Source organism: Ambystoma mexicanum, chromosome 8 (assembly GCF_040938575.1).
Source record: "Ambystoma mexicanum isolate Mex_15411 chromosome 8, UKY_AmexF1_1, whole genome shotgun sequence".
Taxonomy (NCBI): domain Eukaryota; kingdom Metazoa; phylum Chordata; class Amphibia; order Caudata; family Ambystomatidae; genus Ambystoma; species Ambystoma mexicanum.
In genome coordinates this window covers 82,652,128-82,666,972 of record NC_090929.1, presented here as the reverse complement: position 1 = coordinate 82,666,972, position 14,845 = coordinate 82,652,128, and the positions used below count along the sequence as shown (strand labels likewise).

Below are 14,845 nucleotides of genomic sequence, written 5' to 3'. Positions count from 1 at the left end.
GTGTGATGAGGCTAAATCTTGTGCTTCTCGCAATTTCTCCCTCTTATATGTCTGACTAGTGAGTGACACTGCCAATAACCTATCCCATTCCACTGGCACCATCTTCCTTATAATTCTCCTGATTTATGTGTAGGATAGCCAGTTAAAGCGGGCTTAGAGCTTTGGACGAGCCAGTCATGTCAGGGGAGCCTTCAATGAGGCTGGCAGTCCACCACCATCCTATGGGCGCTTTCAGAGTCAATAGCATACCAGGAAATGTAGCTCTGCTGTTTAATCCTGCTGCGTAGATCAATGTTTAACCTGCAGGTAGCAGTCCTGTCCATTGCTCAGTGAGTTGATGTCTGCAGAAGAGATATGCTTAAAATACAGAGCACATAACACGTTTGAATTGTAGGAGAGCTGCCCTCGCTTTCCACTTATCATCAGGGCTGGTATACACTGCAAGTAAAGCATATTCATGGAAGCAAGGGCAGCATCTGCTGAGACAAATGTCCAGTCAAACTCCCAAACGCAGGTTTGCCTACATGTGAAGGGACCCCTTAATGCTCAAGCTGAGCTGGATTTGTAAATGAAAAATATTTAGTATTGCTCTGGCACTAGCCAAATGAAAGAGCACACGAGGAAGAATAACTGAATAATAGCTCTGAACCCAAGAGTAACATGGCAACAGGCAGAACAGAGAACATCATTTAGCAATAATTCTGCGTTCTGCAGGCTACACCGACCAGTAACAGCCGGGGGCACAAGTGACAGGCCCAAAGGAAACGAGGGCTGTAACGCCTGGCCCTGGTGCCATTACCAGGCCAGTGTATCCCTCAGAAGCACTCCAAGGCAAACCCTGAGGTGCTAATAGCAATTACACAAAAGAAAACTTGGCTGCACTGCTTCATTCGCAGCAGCGGCCGAGGAGAGTCAGGCAGGGTTGCCATGGAAATGGAAGGCAGGCATCTGCTCGCAGCCCCTCTCCCATTTCCATGGCACTGAAGCAGGAAGCGTGTGCAGCCCGGGCGGAGTAGCCCCTGATGTGCTGATGTGAGGAGTGTTGTATTCGGAGGGCTGGCTAGATTAGGGGGCGGGGGGCAGGGGAGGAGTGAAAACAGCAGATGCCGGGGGAGAGCGGTGCGCAAAGTACTCGGGTTGCTCTGAACCCGTGCTTGCGTCGGTCGATTCAGAGTGGGTTCGGAGCATCCTGATTGGCTCATGTACCTGCTGAAGGCGCTAATAGGTGTGTCAAAACAGAAGGAAGAGCAAGAACACGAGGAAAATACCAAGGAGAAGGTACAGTAACAAAGAAAGTGAGAGTAAGGAAACAGAGGCAAATAACAGGTAAGAGAGACGCACAAAAACCAGCAACATGAGTGATGTATGAAACAGAAATTGGGAGGCGGGACAATAAGGAAACAGATCAACACCGTACAAAGGAAGGAAAATAATCTAAGACTGTGGAAGAAAGATCATGAACAGTAGACTGCAACAGAGAGCATGAGAAAGGAAAGCAAGCTAGTTATGACATGAGAGACGCAAAGGAGTTGCAGCAATGCAGGCAACAAGGCAAATGAGAGAAACCGCAATAATAAAATGCAGAGATGGGGGGGGGGGGCAGAGTGACAGAGCAGCAAACCCTAACAGGTGGCATAGCAAGACTTGGTAGTGGGGGCAGAGTAACAAAGCGAGAGGCAGAGTAGCAATGGCAACAAGACGGAGAAGAGAGTAAGACCATGATGGAGAAGCCGTGAAACAGAAGTAGTGGCAGAGAAGTAATACAGGCAGAGGTAGGTTCTTGGTTTATGGACACCCAACGTAGCTAGTTAGTAGCTGGTTCTGTGTCTGGAGCAGCTTTTAACAGAGCTCCTGTGAATCATAAAGATGCAAATGGGTAGGAGGCATCTGGAAAGGGCTTTGTTTAATGTTTCGAAAAAAAACCTTTAAACTTGAAGGTCATCAGATACGTTTTACTCCCTTGGGAAGGAGAAAAATCATGTGGATTTGGATTTACTCTGCAACTCAAAAAATCGGGAGTAAAACATTCCCACCTCAAAATCCTATCTGGAGCATTGATTTACGTCTGTTCGTCTGTTTGCTCGAGGCTGAAAGATGAGACTGGAAGTAATGCATTGAGGTATGGCTTTATAGTAATCTATGTTTACACATAGGACACAGGAACTGAGTGTATTGAAAGCCTTGAGCTACCTACCCCAAGTGGCTCGCAGGGGATGGAATAGGCCTGGAGAGACAGCTGTTATCTAAATGTGCAGTTTAACGATGCCATGAAATACGCTAGACTTTCATGCACTTCGCTATATATCTGTAAGTTTGCGAATACAACTCACAAGTATTGTTTTATGACCGATGTATGTATACTTTGTCTTTTTCATAGCTGCCCAGAGCCATGTCTGTGCTGAAACTTCTTACGAATGGGGGAGTAAAGGGTTTCCTATTGCGGAATGTCGGGCGCTGCGTAAGTAACACCAGGGGTACTGTGAAGATTTTCTCTCTGACTCTTTGTCGTCTGGTGTAGAATCCTCTCATTCTCTGTCTCTGTGCACTCACACACTCCTACTCCTTTACCCCATTGAATGGCACCGCTCTGTGCTGTGCCTTGAATGCACGCCTCTAGTTTTGAGTTGACACATTACAAATATAACCAATATACAGTAGCAAGATGTTTCAATCACACATCCTCTGTCAAAACATAGTTCAGTGGCCTTAGATTGCTATAAGCAATATTGAAAAAAGGTATAGCCATGCGTATTGGAGCATTGTTGCCTTGTTGCAGCTGTTTTAATGATGATCTGAATGTTTCTTGTAGGTACCAAACAGCTGCTTCAGCAAAATACGTCCGAGGTCTTATACAGCAACATATTGCCTCGCAAGTAAGAACACAGGTAAGCTGTAGACATGCAGGCGCCTGCAACTAAAACTGTCACCTTCCGAACGCCTTCTTATGGAATCCATAGGTTCCATTTCCCCTTAACGCCTTGTGAGGGGGCGCTGAATGGGAAGGACCAGATTCAGTTCCCATTGAGGATGCTCGTTTCGTTCCAAGGAGCCTTCTAAATTGTTGTGCTGATACCACCGGGACCCACTGTGATGTGATCAGTGTGACACAACACAAGCTTCCATTCGGGGCACTTGGTATCAGAAAAAAGCCTGCTAACATGAATGACCATGGATGTAGAGGTTTGGGAGAGCCAACAGCATATGTGAGGTTGAAGATTAACCTAGAAATGCTATAATTTCAGAAATAAACAACCAACGCAGATTGCATCATTAAAAACTCGGATGCAAATTCGTTTTTTCCTAAGAAGAAACCTGAGAGTTTAGGGGTTTGGTATTTGTAATCTACATGGTAATTTATGTATTGTTTTTCAAAACTAAAATGACCAGATTTTGAATGCACTCGCCTGTAGCTCACCTGCTCCTTCCCCAGAAGCTGTCAGAGGAGATATAGAACAGGTTGGACTCATTTACTGGGAGGCCAAGATGTTGTGTTCAATGCCATAGCGTCACCTCAATTTTGGAGCATTGTTTGGGGGTGGTTTTCTTAGAACTGGTTGGCAAGTGTGTTATACTGAGGTTACCCTCTGTTTGCAAGTCTAGAACATTTTGTAATAATGTTGTTTATTGAAATAGGTTCTAGCCCTATGGGCTGCATCAGCCTTTCACCATTACAAGGCTAATCAAATGAACACCTTTCGGTTGATGTAATCCCACCTATAAATCAAGGGGTTGGTGACAATTCAATAAGTGATGTGTGCTGTATCCAGAGTGGCGTTTTTTGTACTCTTCACAGTGGACTCTTGAGCATTGGAGTGCGATTGTGTTGTGTTTCAATAATTACACTTGCTTAATCCATTTGAAAGGTCTCCTTCCAAATGAAGTATTACAATTCCAAACTAGGCCAGTGATCTTCCGACTGTTACTCCTGTTCATGAGTGCCCGCCAGAGGGGATAGTAGGGTTGGATCTCTGTTCCCCCTGGCCTTGGTTGTGTGAAGGGGCTGAGTCTCGGCTGTGCATTGAGGGGCCACCTGCTATTCCCCTTGTGCACATCTCTCAACCTTGGGGTGGGATGTCAGATGAGGTGATCCCTATGTAGTCAGTATGTGGTCTTTGCTTTGTTTCAAATGCGGAAATGAGTCCCAAGAAGTGTGACAGTGTCCAAATGAGGAGAAGGTGAGCGGTATTGACCCCTTGATCAGGCATCTGTGCGCGTTCGATAACATTATCCACCTTACATGTCGATGTGAAGCTGGAAATGCATCGCCGGATTTGTTGGGAGGATAAGCTCCTTGTTAGTGAGCCCACTAAGCCTGAACCTGGTGCCCTCAAGAGGTTGGTGGTACCCCAGGTTTGCAGGCCCTTCCTGCTGCAGTTGGCTCACGAGGTGCCCTTAGCTGGTCATCGTGGGACCAAGAAGACTTAAGCAGAAGCTCTCTGCCCATTTCTACTGGCCACGGATGGGAGTAGAAGTGGAGTCCCACTGGAGGACCTGCCCAACTTGTCAGTTGTCTGGCAAGCCTGGAGGCAGTGTCATTGCCCCACTGAAACCATTGCCAGTGGTTGGCACACCGTTTGAGAGGGTGGGCATCGACATTGTCGGTCCCCTTGACCCTCCCACGTTCATCCTGTTCTTGGTCGATCATGCCACCAGGTACCCTGAGGCTATACCCCTTCGGACTGTTACTGCCAAGGTGGGTGCCAGGGCTCTCCTGGGCATTTTCAACCATGTTGGATTCCCTAAGGAGGTTGTCTCTGACCGAGGATCCAACTTCATGTCGAGTTACATGAAAACCATGTGCAAAGAGTGCTGGGTAACCTATACGTTCTCCACCTCTTGCCACCCCCAGATAAACAGTCTGGTCGAGAGATTTAATAAAACTCTCAAGGGCATGCTAGGTGCTTTGGAAGAGTCCCTAAAGAAGAAGTGGGATCTTCTCCTGCCATACCTGCTGTTTGCTTACAGAGAGGTACCTCAAGAGGGTGTTGGTTTCAGCCCCTTACTCTTTGGCCATCCCGTAAGGGGGCCCCTTGCCTTACAAGGTTTTGTGGCCACCTCTCTAGGTCCCGCCAAGCAAGTGGGGGACTGTGTTAGGCCTCAGACGGAGGATGACACGGATGATGGGTCAAGCAACAGTGAATCTCAAGGCCAGCCAGGAATTGAATAAGTACTGGCATGACCTTAAAGCATCGCAAGTGGATAGGAGTCTGGGACAGGAGGTCCTCGTGATGGAGCCTACCACACCTCTGGCTTTGGCAGATAAAGGGACTGGACGCTTCAGGATAATCTCCAAGATGGGCGGGGTCAATTATCTGGTTGACAAGGGAGCCTCTGGGGTAGCCCCTCAGGTATTCCATGTTAACAGGCTCAAGCCTTTCCACCGGTGAGCAGAAGTCTCATGTCTCTTGCTAGCTTCAGAGCAAGAATAGGATGAGAGTGAGCCCCTTCCTGATTTGCTGCATAGCAACCCTCAGGATGGCTCAGTGGAGGGAGTACATCTCTCTCCCGATCTGATGACAAAGCAGCAGAAAGCCTGCAGGGCTTTGCTCCGGCAGTATGCCTCTCTGTTTTCACTGACACCAGGCCTTACACCGTGGTGTCGGCACAAGATTGACACTGGTGACAGTGTGCCTGTCAAAAGCAGGTGCTACCGAATGTCAGATAAAATTAAGAACCGCATCCAGGCTGAGGTCGCCAAGATGTTGGATCTGGGTGTTATTGAACCCTCAACCAGTCCCTGGTCCAGTCCTGTGGTCCTTGTCCCCAAGGCAAGTTCCCAGGTGGGTACCAAGGATTGGAGGTTCTGTGTGGACTACCGAGGAGTCAATGCCGTCACCAAAACTGATGCGCACCCATTGCCCCAGGCTGATGAGCTTGTGGACACCATAGGTGCTGCCAAATTTGTGAGCACCTTTTGACCTTACTCGGGCTATTGGCAAATAGCTATGACGGACCATGCCAAGGAAAAGATGGCATTCTCAACACCATAGGGACTTTACCAGTTTAGGGTCATGCCTTTTGGGTTGAAAAATGCCCCTGCCACCTTCCATAGATTGGTCAATCATGCGCTCAGTGGGCTGGAGGCCTTTAGTGTGGCCTACTTAGAAGACATCGCCGTCTACAGTTCCACCTGAGAAGAGCATTTGACTCATCTGAATAGTGTGTTGCAGGCCTTGGAAAGGGCTAACCTCACTATCAAGGCCACCAAGTGCCAGATAGCTCAGGGGAAAGTCACGTATCTTGGTCAAGAGGCAGGAGGGGGTCAAATCCAACCTCCCCCCCCCCCCCCCAGTAAAGTACAGGATGTACATGACTGGGAGACTCCCACTACTCAAACCCAAGTGAGAGCCTTTTTGGGTCTCACTGGGTATTATCGCAATTTCATGGCAGACTATGGAACCATAGCTGCACCCCTGACATCTCTGACTTCACCCAAGCAGCCTAGGAAGGTTAATTGGACTGAAGACTGTCAGAGGGCCTTTGATGGCTTGAAAGAAAGTCTGTGTAGGGCACCCGTGTTGTGTGCGCCTGATTACAGCAAGCCCTTTATCGTTCAAACTGACGCCTGCGACACCGGAATTGGAGCTGTCTTGTCCCAGTTAGATGACAAAGGAAGAGCACATCCGATCATATTCATCAGTAGACAACTTAAGGGTAGGGAACTTAGGTGGGCTACTGTTGAAAAGGAATGTTTAGTATAGTTTGGAGCCTTAGGCGTTTTTGACCCTACCTTACCAGGTCTACCTTCAAAGTCCGAACCGACCATAAGCCCCTGAAGGGGCTTATGCAGATGAAGGGTGAAAACCCGAAACTGCTCAGGTAGTCCATTAGCCTGCAAGGGCTAGACTTCATCATAGAGCATAGACCAGGGAAGAGTCACGATAATGCAGATGGCCTTTCCAGAAGGTATGTTGACCTTCTGGATGAGGGTGTCTATCTCGTGGGAGATTAGGCACCCTAACCTCAGTGGGGGGGTGACTGTGATGCTGGAAATGCATCGGAGGGACGAAGCCTCTGTATCCTTGTGCTTTAATGCTTTTTATCGTGTGTTCCGTCGTGTTTTCTGCACAGGAGTTCATGTGGGACTCCTGGCGGTGCAGCTCTCTCCTTTGGTTTTGGTGAACAGACCTATGGGATACCCTTCTGGCACCCATGGGAAGGGGGTACAACCCTGTGCCCCTAGTGTATGTTTTTGGGCACCTGGTGCCCTGAGCGTCCTCCATTTTGGGATGCCCAGGCCCTGTCATTGGAATCGGTAGATTCCTGATGGAGACAAGATGGCCCCGTGGCCTCTTGCCTTCCATCGCCTGTTACCTTGATCTTCCCGAAGTCCCGGGAAGCCCTGACCCTGTCCCTTCCCCCTGACTGGCTGTTGGGTGGAAGTTCCATACATGGTAGTGGGGGGGAAGTGCTGACCATACTGGCTGGAGCCTTCTCAACGACCGTATGTTGTGGGCACGCCTGTGGGTGGGACCTGAGTGGATGGAGTGTGTGACGAATACGCATTCTATGTTGTGGATGTCTAGTATCTGGTGTTTGACACAATGACTAAGACAGCCCTGCCCGAAACTGGTATGAATGCAGTGTGGAGTGTTGAATGGCTTGGTACTTGTCCCAATACACATATCTTGTTGTGAGTGTCTGGAGAGAAGTGAATGGCCTGAATGCCCTGCGTGCCCGATTGGCTGCTTGCCTGCATGCAATGCCCTTCGCCGTGATTGGATGCTTGAGTATGACCCAGCGGAATGAATGGGAGATCAACAGTATATCTGGGGACCTCTCACTGCTAGGAGTCGTGTTCAGAAGCTGAAGTCCACTACAACGAGTAACTGAAGCTTAACCTTGAAGTCCTGCTGGACGAGAAGAATTGCTGTTGCTCTCATTCACAATCTGAAAGCTGCTGTGTCTCCAAGGACTGACCCAGAGAGGACCTGGTAAGGTGCCCTCTTACCGAGCTACGAGGGACCATCGTGCACCAGCTGATCTTTGCCAAAGCTCCCTGGTAGACAGATCTTTGACAGGCTGCTGACCCGAGACGGAGACTGCCGCGGAATCCAAGGAGAAGTGCCCGGACTGTTGTCCGCCACTGTCGACGACCACCGTCGCCGCCGTGCTCCCGTTTGCCTAAGAACATTCGAATCCAAGGATGCTCTCATCGCCTCGCCGCTGTCTTATCCCGCTGGCCTGACCGTCGACGCGCCGAGGAGAATCCGCCGCTGGGTTTCCTGCCACCCAAAGACCCCAGAGACGCCGACAACTCACTGCCCTTGCTGGGCCACAGTTCTTCAAACACGGTCCAGATCTATCGACACCAAGGTGCCCTGCACGCCTCTTCCTTGCAGGATGTTTACGCTTCCTCGTCAACGAGCACCGCTAGGAACGAAGCTACCACTTCACCGTCGTAGCTCACCCTGTTCTCCATCGGACGTTTGACCCGTGACTCCTGCCTTAAAGGGAGGACACTCGAGAAGGGCCGTCGATTCCCCGACGAGGAACGCTACAACGCCAGGTAACTTTGGGGTTGCAGAACTATTGGGGAATCGTTGGTGAACAATATATGGACTGGGCTTGTATCTTTATTCTACAGGTTGGCCAGGTGGGGGGGGGGGGAATCTCCACACAGAACTGTATCTCGGTAGGGCCAGTATTCTACCAATTGTCTTAACCAACTGCTTTCCTCTTACCTCTATGGTTGGTTTCCTTTACGACTTGATTTGTGTGCCATTTAACCGTACAGTTGATGCACTTTAAAGAGATCTATTAGTAATTGTGGTACCACATAGAATTGTATATTTGCCATTATAGATAACCGAGTACAAAGTGCGTTATCGTGATATTGTATATAACCTGAATATTAATTATATAAAGACTGTGTTTTAACCGATACAGTGTGCGGACATTCCTTTGTGGGTGCTTGGGGACTACACTGTACTTAAGAACCAGCCTGCATCACTTCCTGAGAAGCTAGGCCTTGATTGCTTGTCCATTGCTACCTTATTGAGAATCTTGGCAGGGGTCCTCTGTGCCTCTCCTCTACCAAATAGAGAGCGGATGTACAGACCCCCACCCCCCCTCCGGTCCCTCACAGTCGAATGCAGCTCCTTCTCTAGAATAATTTGAGAGGTGGGTTTATGTGGTGGGGTTGGAAACGGGGATCCGCTCCAGGAGCCCGGTGTCCCAGATTGTTCAATTCTAAGAGGAATGGAGGCAGCATAGGTCCCAACCGGGCCACCTCAAAGCTCGCCATGGATGGCATTTCCACATTGCTGCATCCCTGCAGTCCCCACGCCCTGCACAACATGATCTGGTCTTTTTGTGGTTTGGATGTATTACTTTTACTACCTCCTTGTCTATCCTTGCCGTCTTCACTTGCCTTTCTTGCCGCTCCACCTCTTTCCTTCACTCTCCATCCCCTTCTCTTTCTCTTCATCAAGCTCCTGTCCATGTTCCGTCTCCATTCACATTTCCTCCTCACCTAGCGTGTCTCACCTGGGACCTCTTTCGCTCTCCCGTTTGTCTACCCCTTGCTTCTCCCTCTAGTTCTGTATCTCCCCTTTCTTCTCCCTCTAGTTCCGTATCTCCCCTTTCGTTTCAAAATGTTCTCTTCTGCTGCCCTCTTTTGTCTTGTCTCTTCCCTCCCTCTTCTACTAATGTCTTTCTCTCTTTAACTCCACTTCTCTCCTCTGTTGTATTGCTTACCTTGCTCTCTGCGTGTGGTCCCTCCTCCTATCTCTCATCTCTTCCTCACCTTTATCTCTATCCCCCGCATTGTCTCCTGGTATTGTGTTGTTTTGACAAAGTAAATTACTTTGTGGTCATTTACTTCGTTGTCACTACTTTGCGGGAAGTAAGTGTGTAAATGTAATTAAGGGTTAGGAGCTATAAGGGGGTTCCATTGGGGGTCGTAGTGTAGGGGGAGAGGTAATGGTGGTGCCACCCATAAACAAAAAAAGAATCTGAAAATAAATGTGAAGTTAATTGCCAGAAGTAATTTAGTTTATTATAATAACTTAGAACCTCTCCTTTACTCTTTCCTGTTCTGTTTGCTCTTTCTCTCCAACTGTATTTTTTCATCTTTCTTCTGTCTCTCTTGTCTCTGTCATCCCTGTTCTAACTACTCGTCACCCGTACCTACTTTCTTCTGTCTATTGTTCTCCTTCATCCGTCTCTCCACCCGATTATTAATCATCTTTTCTTTCACTTCTCTGTATCTTTCACCTTCTGATTCTGTTTCTCCTTCCTTTCTGCCCCTTTCTTGTCTGTTTTCTCTCTCCATTTTCTGACCCATCTTCCTCTTTCCCTCATTCTGCCCCACCTTCTTCTCCTCTCCTTCCTCTTTGTCTTTCGTTTTTCTATTAAACCCCCTTCCTATTTTGTCTCAACTTTTCTCTTACTCTCTTCTTTGTCGTCTTCCTCAATTCCATGTTCTTTCGCTCTTCCTTTCAGCTTCCTCCGTGCTTCCTCCTGTTTTTGGTTTTGACGCATGTTCTGGTGCTTTAGCACCATGTTGTAGCTAAAACAATGCCACAGTGAAGGTAATCGGTAACGGTATTGAGCATAATATTTGGTAGACGCAGCAACTAGCTTTGCTTGTGACCTTGGCTGGTGTATCTTTTATTGTATTTGATTTCATCCACTTTACCCAATGAGCAAGGGACGTCATTTCACCAAAATGCCAGGAGTAGTGGAATTGGCATCACACGGCCCCTAACCTCTGGTGACATCACAGGAAGTGATGGCACATGACCTTTCACCCCTTGACAAAACAGGAAGTGACATCACATAGTATTGTTCCTCAGTACACTAAGAAACATATGATTACGATATGACGGAAATATGGTACACATTTCATCCACGACTGGATCACCATATGTAGCGTTAATATCAGTGCGTATAGGCCCATGTTGCCTAATTACTGTGAATGTAAGCATTTGTACTTACCTTGGCTTGCCTGGAGTTACAGTCATCTCAAGGTTCAGGACAAGGCAATACAAGCTGAGCCTTCTTTTGTGGTGGTGTGCTCCGGCCGTTCTGCTCCCGGTCCTGTGCCACAGGATGCAGAAACCTGTCATAGAGGAAAATGGCAACGCGTGTTCAGGGTGCAGAATTACACGTAAACTAATGCACCTAACGAAAAAAGAGGCAAAGTAGCATGCAGCAAAAGCGACAGCAAATTTTGACTATCTGTAATTTCCCTGGATTTGGTGGGGAATTTTGAAAAAGCAATGCCATCAAGAAAATATTAAGGTCAAGGTTGTCGCATTTTAAATCAAAATGTCATACACAAACTGAAAAGGAATAGACACGTGGTTCATCATCAAGCAGACCAAGATGCTGACACCACAACATTGTACTCCTATATGCCGCTGACCTTGTATTTTATTTTACCGGTAAGATAGCTCAGTGGGTTCAGCGCTCGCGGCTGCGATCTGCAGGTGGCAGGTTCAAATACCGGCAAGGCCAGCTCAGACTTTCATCCTTCTGAGTTCGATAAATGAGTACCAGTTTCGGTTGGGTGATATTGTATGTAAATATATGCTCTGTAAAGCGCTTTGGATAATGGCGCTAAATAAATAACACATCATTATCATTAACCATACATGTCTGAGCTATCTTATATTGTTTTTGTTCTCCCATGTTCCCCCTCCCCTGCCTTGTTGCGCTCTCAAACACTTGTGTATGAGCGCGATACAAATAAAATATATCAATCTATGGTCAGTGGCATATATGGGTGAGTAGACCTTGCTAGGATTCAAACCTATCTGAAAACACAAGAGTGTTCCTGAACGGACTTAGTTGAAAACATTATTTATGTAGCTATCAGTAGTTAGTCAACTGGTAGCTTGAACAGCAGTTTATAACAGATTGTCAATAGGTATCTCACCAGTCACAGTAACCATAAGGGAATGAAATAGGTACACTAATATGAAAAAATAAACTTTCTTTCGTTTTATTGTTTATGGCAAAGGTATGCCAATTTGATAAGTACATAATACAACAGAGAACATACATGAACAACACAATTTGTAAAAACAAAAAGCATTGATTTACCAATTACATCAATGAAAATAGGATCATGGAAATGAAATCGTACAAAAATTAGAAAAAGTAGGGGTACAGTCCCACATTAGGTTATGCATATGCAAACAGCATATGTATATTGCCGAAAAAAAGATTAAATGGTGGCAAAGAAAATGGACCAAGGTAAAAAAAAGAAAAAACTAACCCTGGCTAGCCCTTACTTGTCTAAGGGGTAAAGTTAATCAAAGTAAATGACACAGATCATATATCAAGCAGTCAGAGCTGTGTATAGGGCCTGATTTCGGCTAAAAAAAATCGACATCAATATTATGACAAAAAAATATATTGTGTATTTGGCTTAATTTGGACCAATATAACACAAGTCGTGCACTAAATAATGAGTGCTGTGTGTGAAACAGTAACATACAGAGTACTATGAGTTGGGCCTAGGTTTCGATTGGGAAGAATAACAACTTTAGTAGTGTCACACAAATATTCATTTGCAAAATGGAAATGTACACTTATTATTTAGTTTGACAAAAACCTACATAGTAGTTTACAAAAGCTGGCATGAATTATGACACAGGCTGAAAGGGGTGTACAACGCCTACCGCTATTGAGCGGTTTTACTACAAATGGGAGATACAGCAAGAAACATGCCATTGGATGGTGAACGCATCAGGCCTCAGTCCCCCAACACCTGGCAGGCAGTGGACCCCATTGGTAAGTAAGAAAATGTGAATATGAAAATATTAAAATATATAGAAGAACCCTGTTGATGTGAAGAAATTAAAAACATTTATATTTTTATAGAGAAGAAAGTATGCAGTGATGCATAAGGATATACAGTGCAGAGGGTAAACATGGAGGACATATCATACCACGGTGTACCGTAAATGGTACATAATGTGCTTGCCAAAAGGGGAATGTCATGCTGCAGTGCATTGCAATGACATACCAAGGGGAGATGCTTCTCAATGGAAAGCTAAATTGGGAAAGAAAGGGAAAAAAGGGGTATAGTGGCTATTTGAAAGCAAGAAACGGCACAATTTGAAAACCGTACACTAATCATGCTAAGAGTGTAAAAACTCACCGATTTTATCAAGGAGAGGCACGTGGCACATATGAGGTGCAAAGGAACTCAAAAGATCAGCGCCTGTTGTTTGCATCAAAACATAGTTCAGCAAAGTACGAGGGACCGCAACGTGGCTGCCGGCAAACAGCTGACACTGGTAGGTGGCTCCAGTAGCAAGCTCCGTGCTGTATTCCCTTGGATGCACGTTTATGGAGGAGACCCTAGCAGTAAGTTTAATGCTGCACCCGTTTTGGTACACGACATGTTCCATTAATGTGACGTCTTTCCTAAATAATAGTTTCCCTAAATAGCTCGTGTCTGTGCTTTCAGCCACGTTGCGGTCCCTCGTTGCGGTTCTTCTATATATTTTTAATATTTTCATATTCACATTTTTTTACTTACCAATGGGGTCCACTGCCTGCCAGGTGTTGGGGGACTGAGGCCTGATGCGTTCACCATCCAATGGCATGTTTCTTGCTGTATCTCCCATTTGTAGTAAAACCTGTGAGCTCTAAGTATTCCCTGCAATTGTCATTTCAGGGACACCACTTTTGCTACTGCGTGATTAAAAGCTGATTGTCAAGATCCTTGTACCTCATGAAGGTGGTTTCAATCTACCTATATACCACCGAAACGCCAACTCACCACGTGTGATAACGGCAGGTCCTGTGCGTCCGTGCTTCTTGTCACTGTGGCCCTACACGCTCAATAGCGGTAGGCGTTGTACACCCCTTTCAGCCTGTGTCATAATTCATGGCAGCTTTTGTAAACTACTATGTAGGTTTTTGTCAAACTAAATAATAAGTGTACATTTCCATTTTGCAAATGAATATTTGTGTGACACTACTAATGTTGTTATTCTTCCCAATCAAAAACTAGGCCCAACTCATAGTACTCTGTATGTTACTGTTTCACACACAGCACTCATTATTTAGTGCACGACTTGTGTTATTGGTCCAAATTAAGCCAAATACACAATATATTTTTTTTTGTCATAATATTGATGTCGATGTTTTTTTAGCTGAAATCAGGCCCTATACACAGCTCTCATTGCTTGATACGTGATCTGTGTCATTTACTTTTATTAACTTTACCCTTTAGACAAGTAAGGGCTAGCCAGGGTTAGTTTTTTCTTTTTTACCTTGGTCCGTTTTCTTTGCCACCATTTAATCTTTATTTCGGCAATATACATATGCTGTTTGCATATGCATAACCTAATGTGGGGCTGTACCCCTACTTTTGCTAATTTGTGTATAATTTAATTTCCATGATCCTATTTTCATTGATGTAATTGGTAAATCAATGCTTTTTGTTTTTACAAATTGTGTTGTTCATGTATGTTCTCTGTTGTATTATGTACTTATCAAATTGGCATACCTTTTGCCATAAACAATAAAACGAAAGAAAGTTTATTTTTTCATATTAGTGTACCTATTTCATTCCCTTATGGTTACTGTGACTGGTGAGATACCTATTGACAATCTGTTATAAACTGCTGTTCAAACTACCAGTTGACTAACTACTGATAGCTACATAAATCATTTTTTCAACTAAGTCCGTTCAGGAACACTCTTGTGTTTTCAGATAGTTCTCTGCTCCATTAAGTTCCTGAACGTGTGGGAGCTCCTCTTCTGTATATACTAAGGATTCAAACCTATGACAGGGAGAACCCACATAACCCCAACAGTGAGTACCTAATCCACTAAGCTATTTTACCAGCTATTCATCCTCGAATGTGCATACCACAAC

At 45.9% G+C, this 14,845-nt stretch overlaps 1 protein-coding gene across 6 annotated transcripts in view; it reads left to right on the top strand.

Moving 5' to 3' along the window:
• Positions 1-14,845, top strand: part of SURF1 (SURF1 cytochrome c oxidase assembly factor) — a 147,211-nt gene that overhangs the window by 34,484 nt on the left and 97,882 nt on the right. For all 6 annotated transcript variants that reach the window (XM_069609342.1, XM_069609345.1, XM_069609344.1 and 3 more), the window contains exons 2-3: positions 2,378-2,458; positions 2,810-2,885. In XM_069609342.1, the coding sequence (XP_069465443.1) occupies positions 2,378-2,458; positions 2,810-2,885 (157 nt within the window). The remainder of the gene's footprint in view (positions 1-2,377; positions 2,459-2,809; positions 2,886-14,845) is intronic.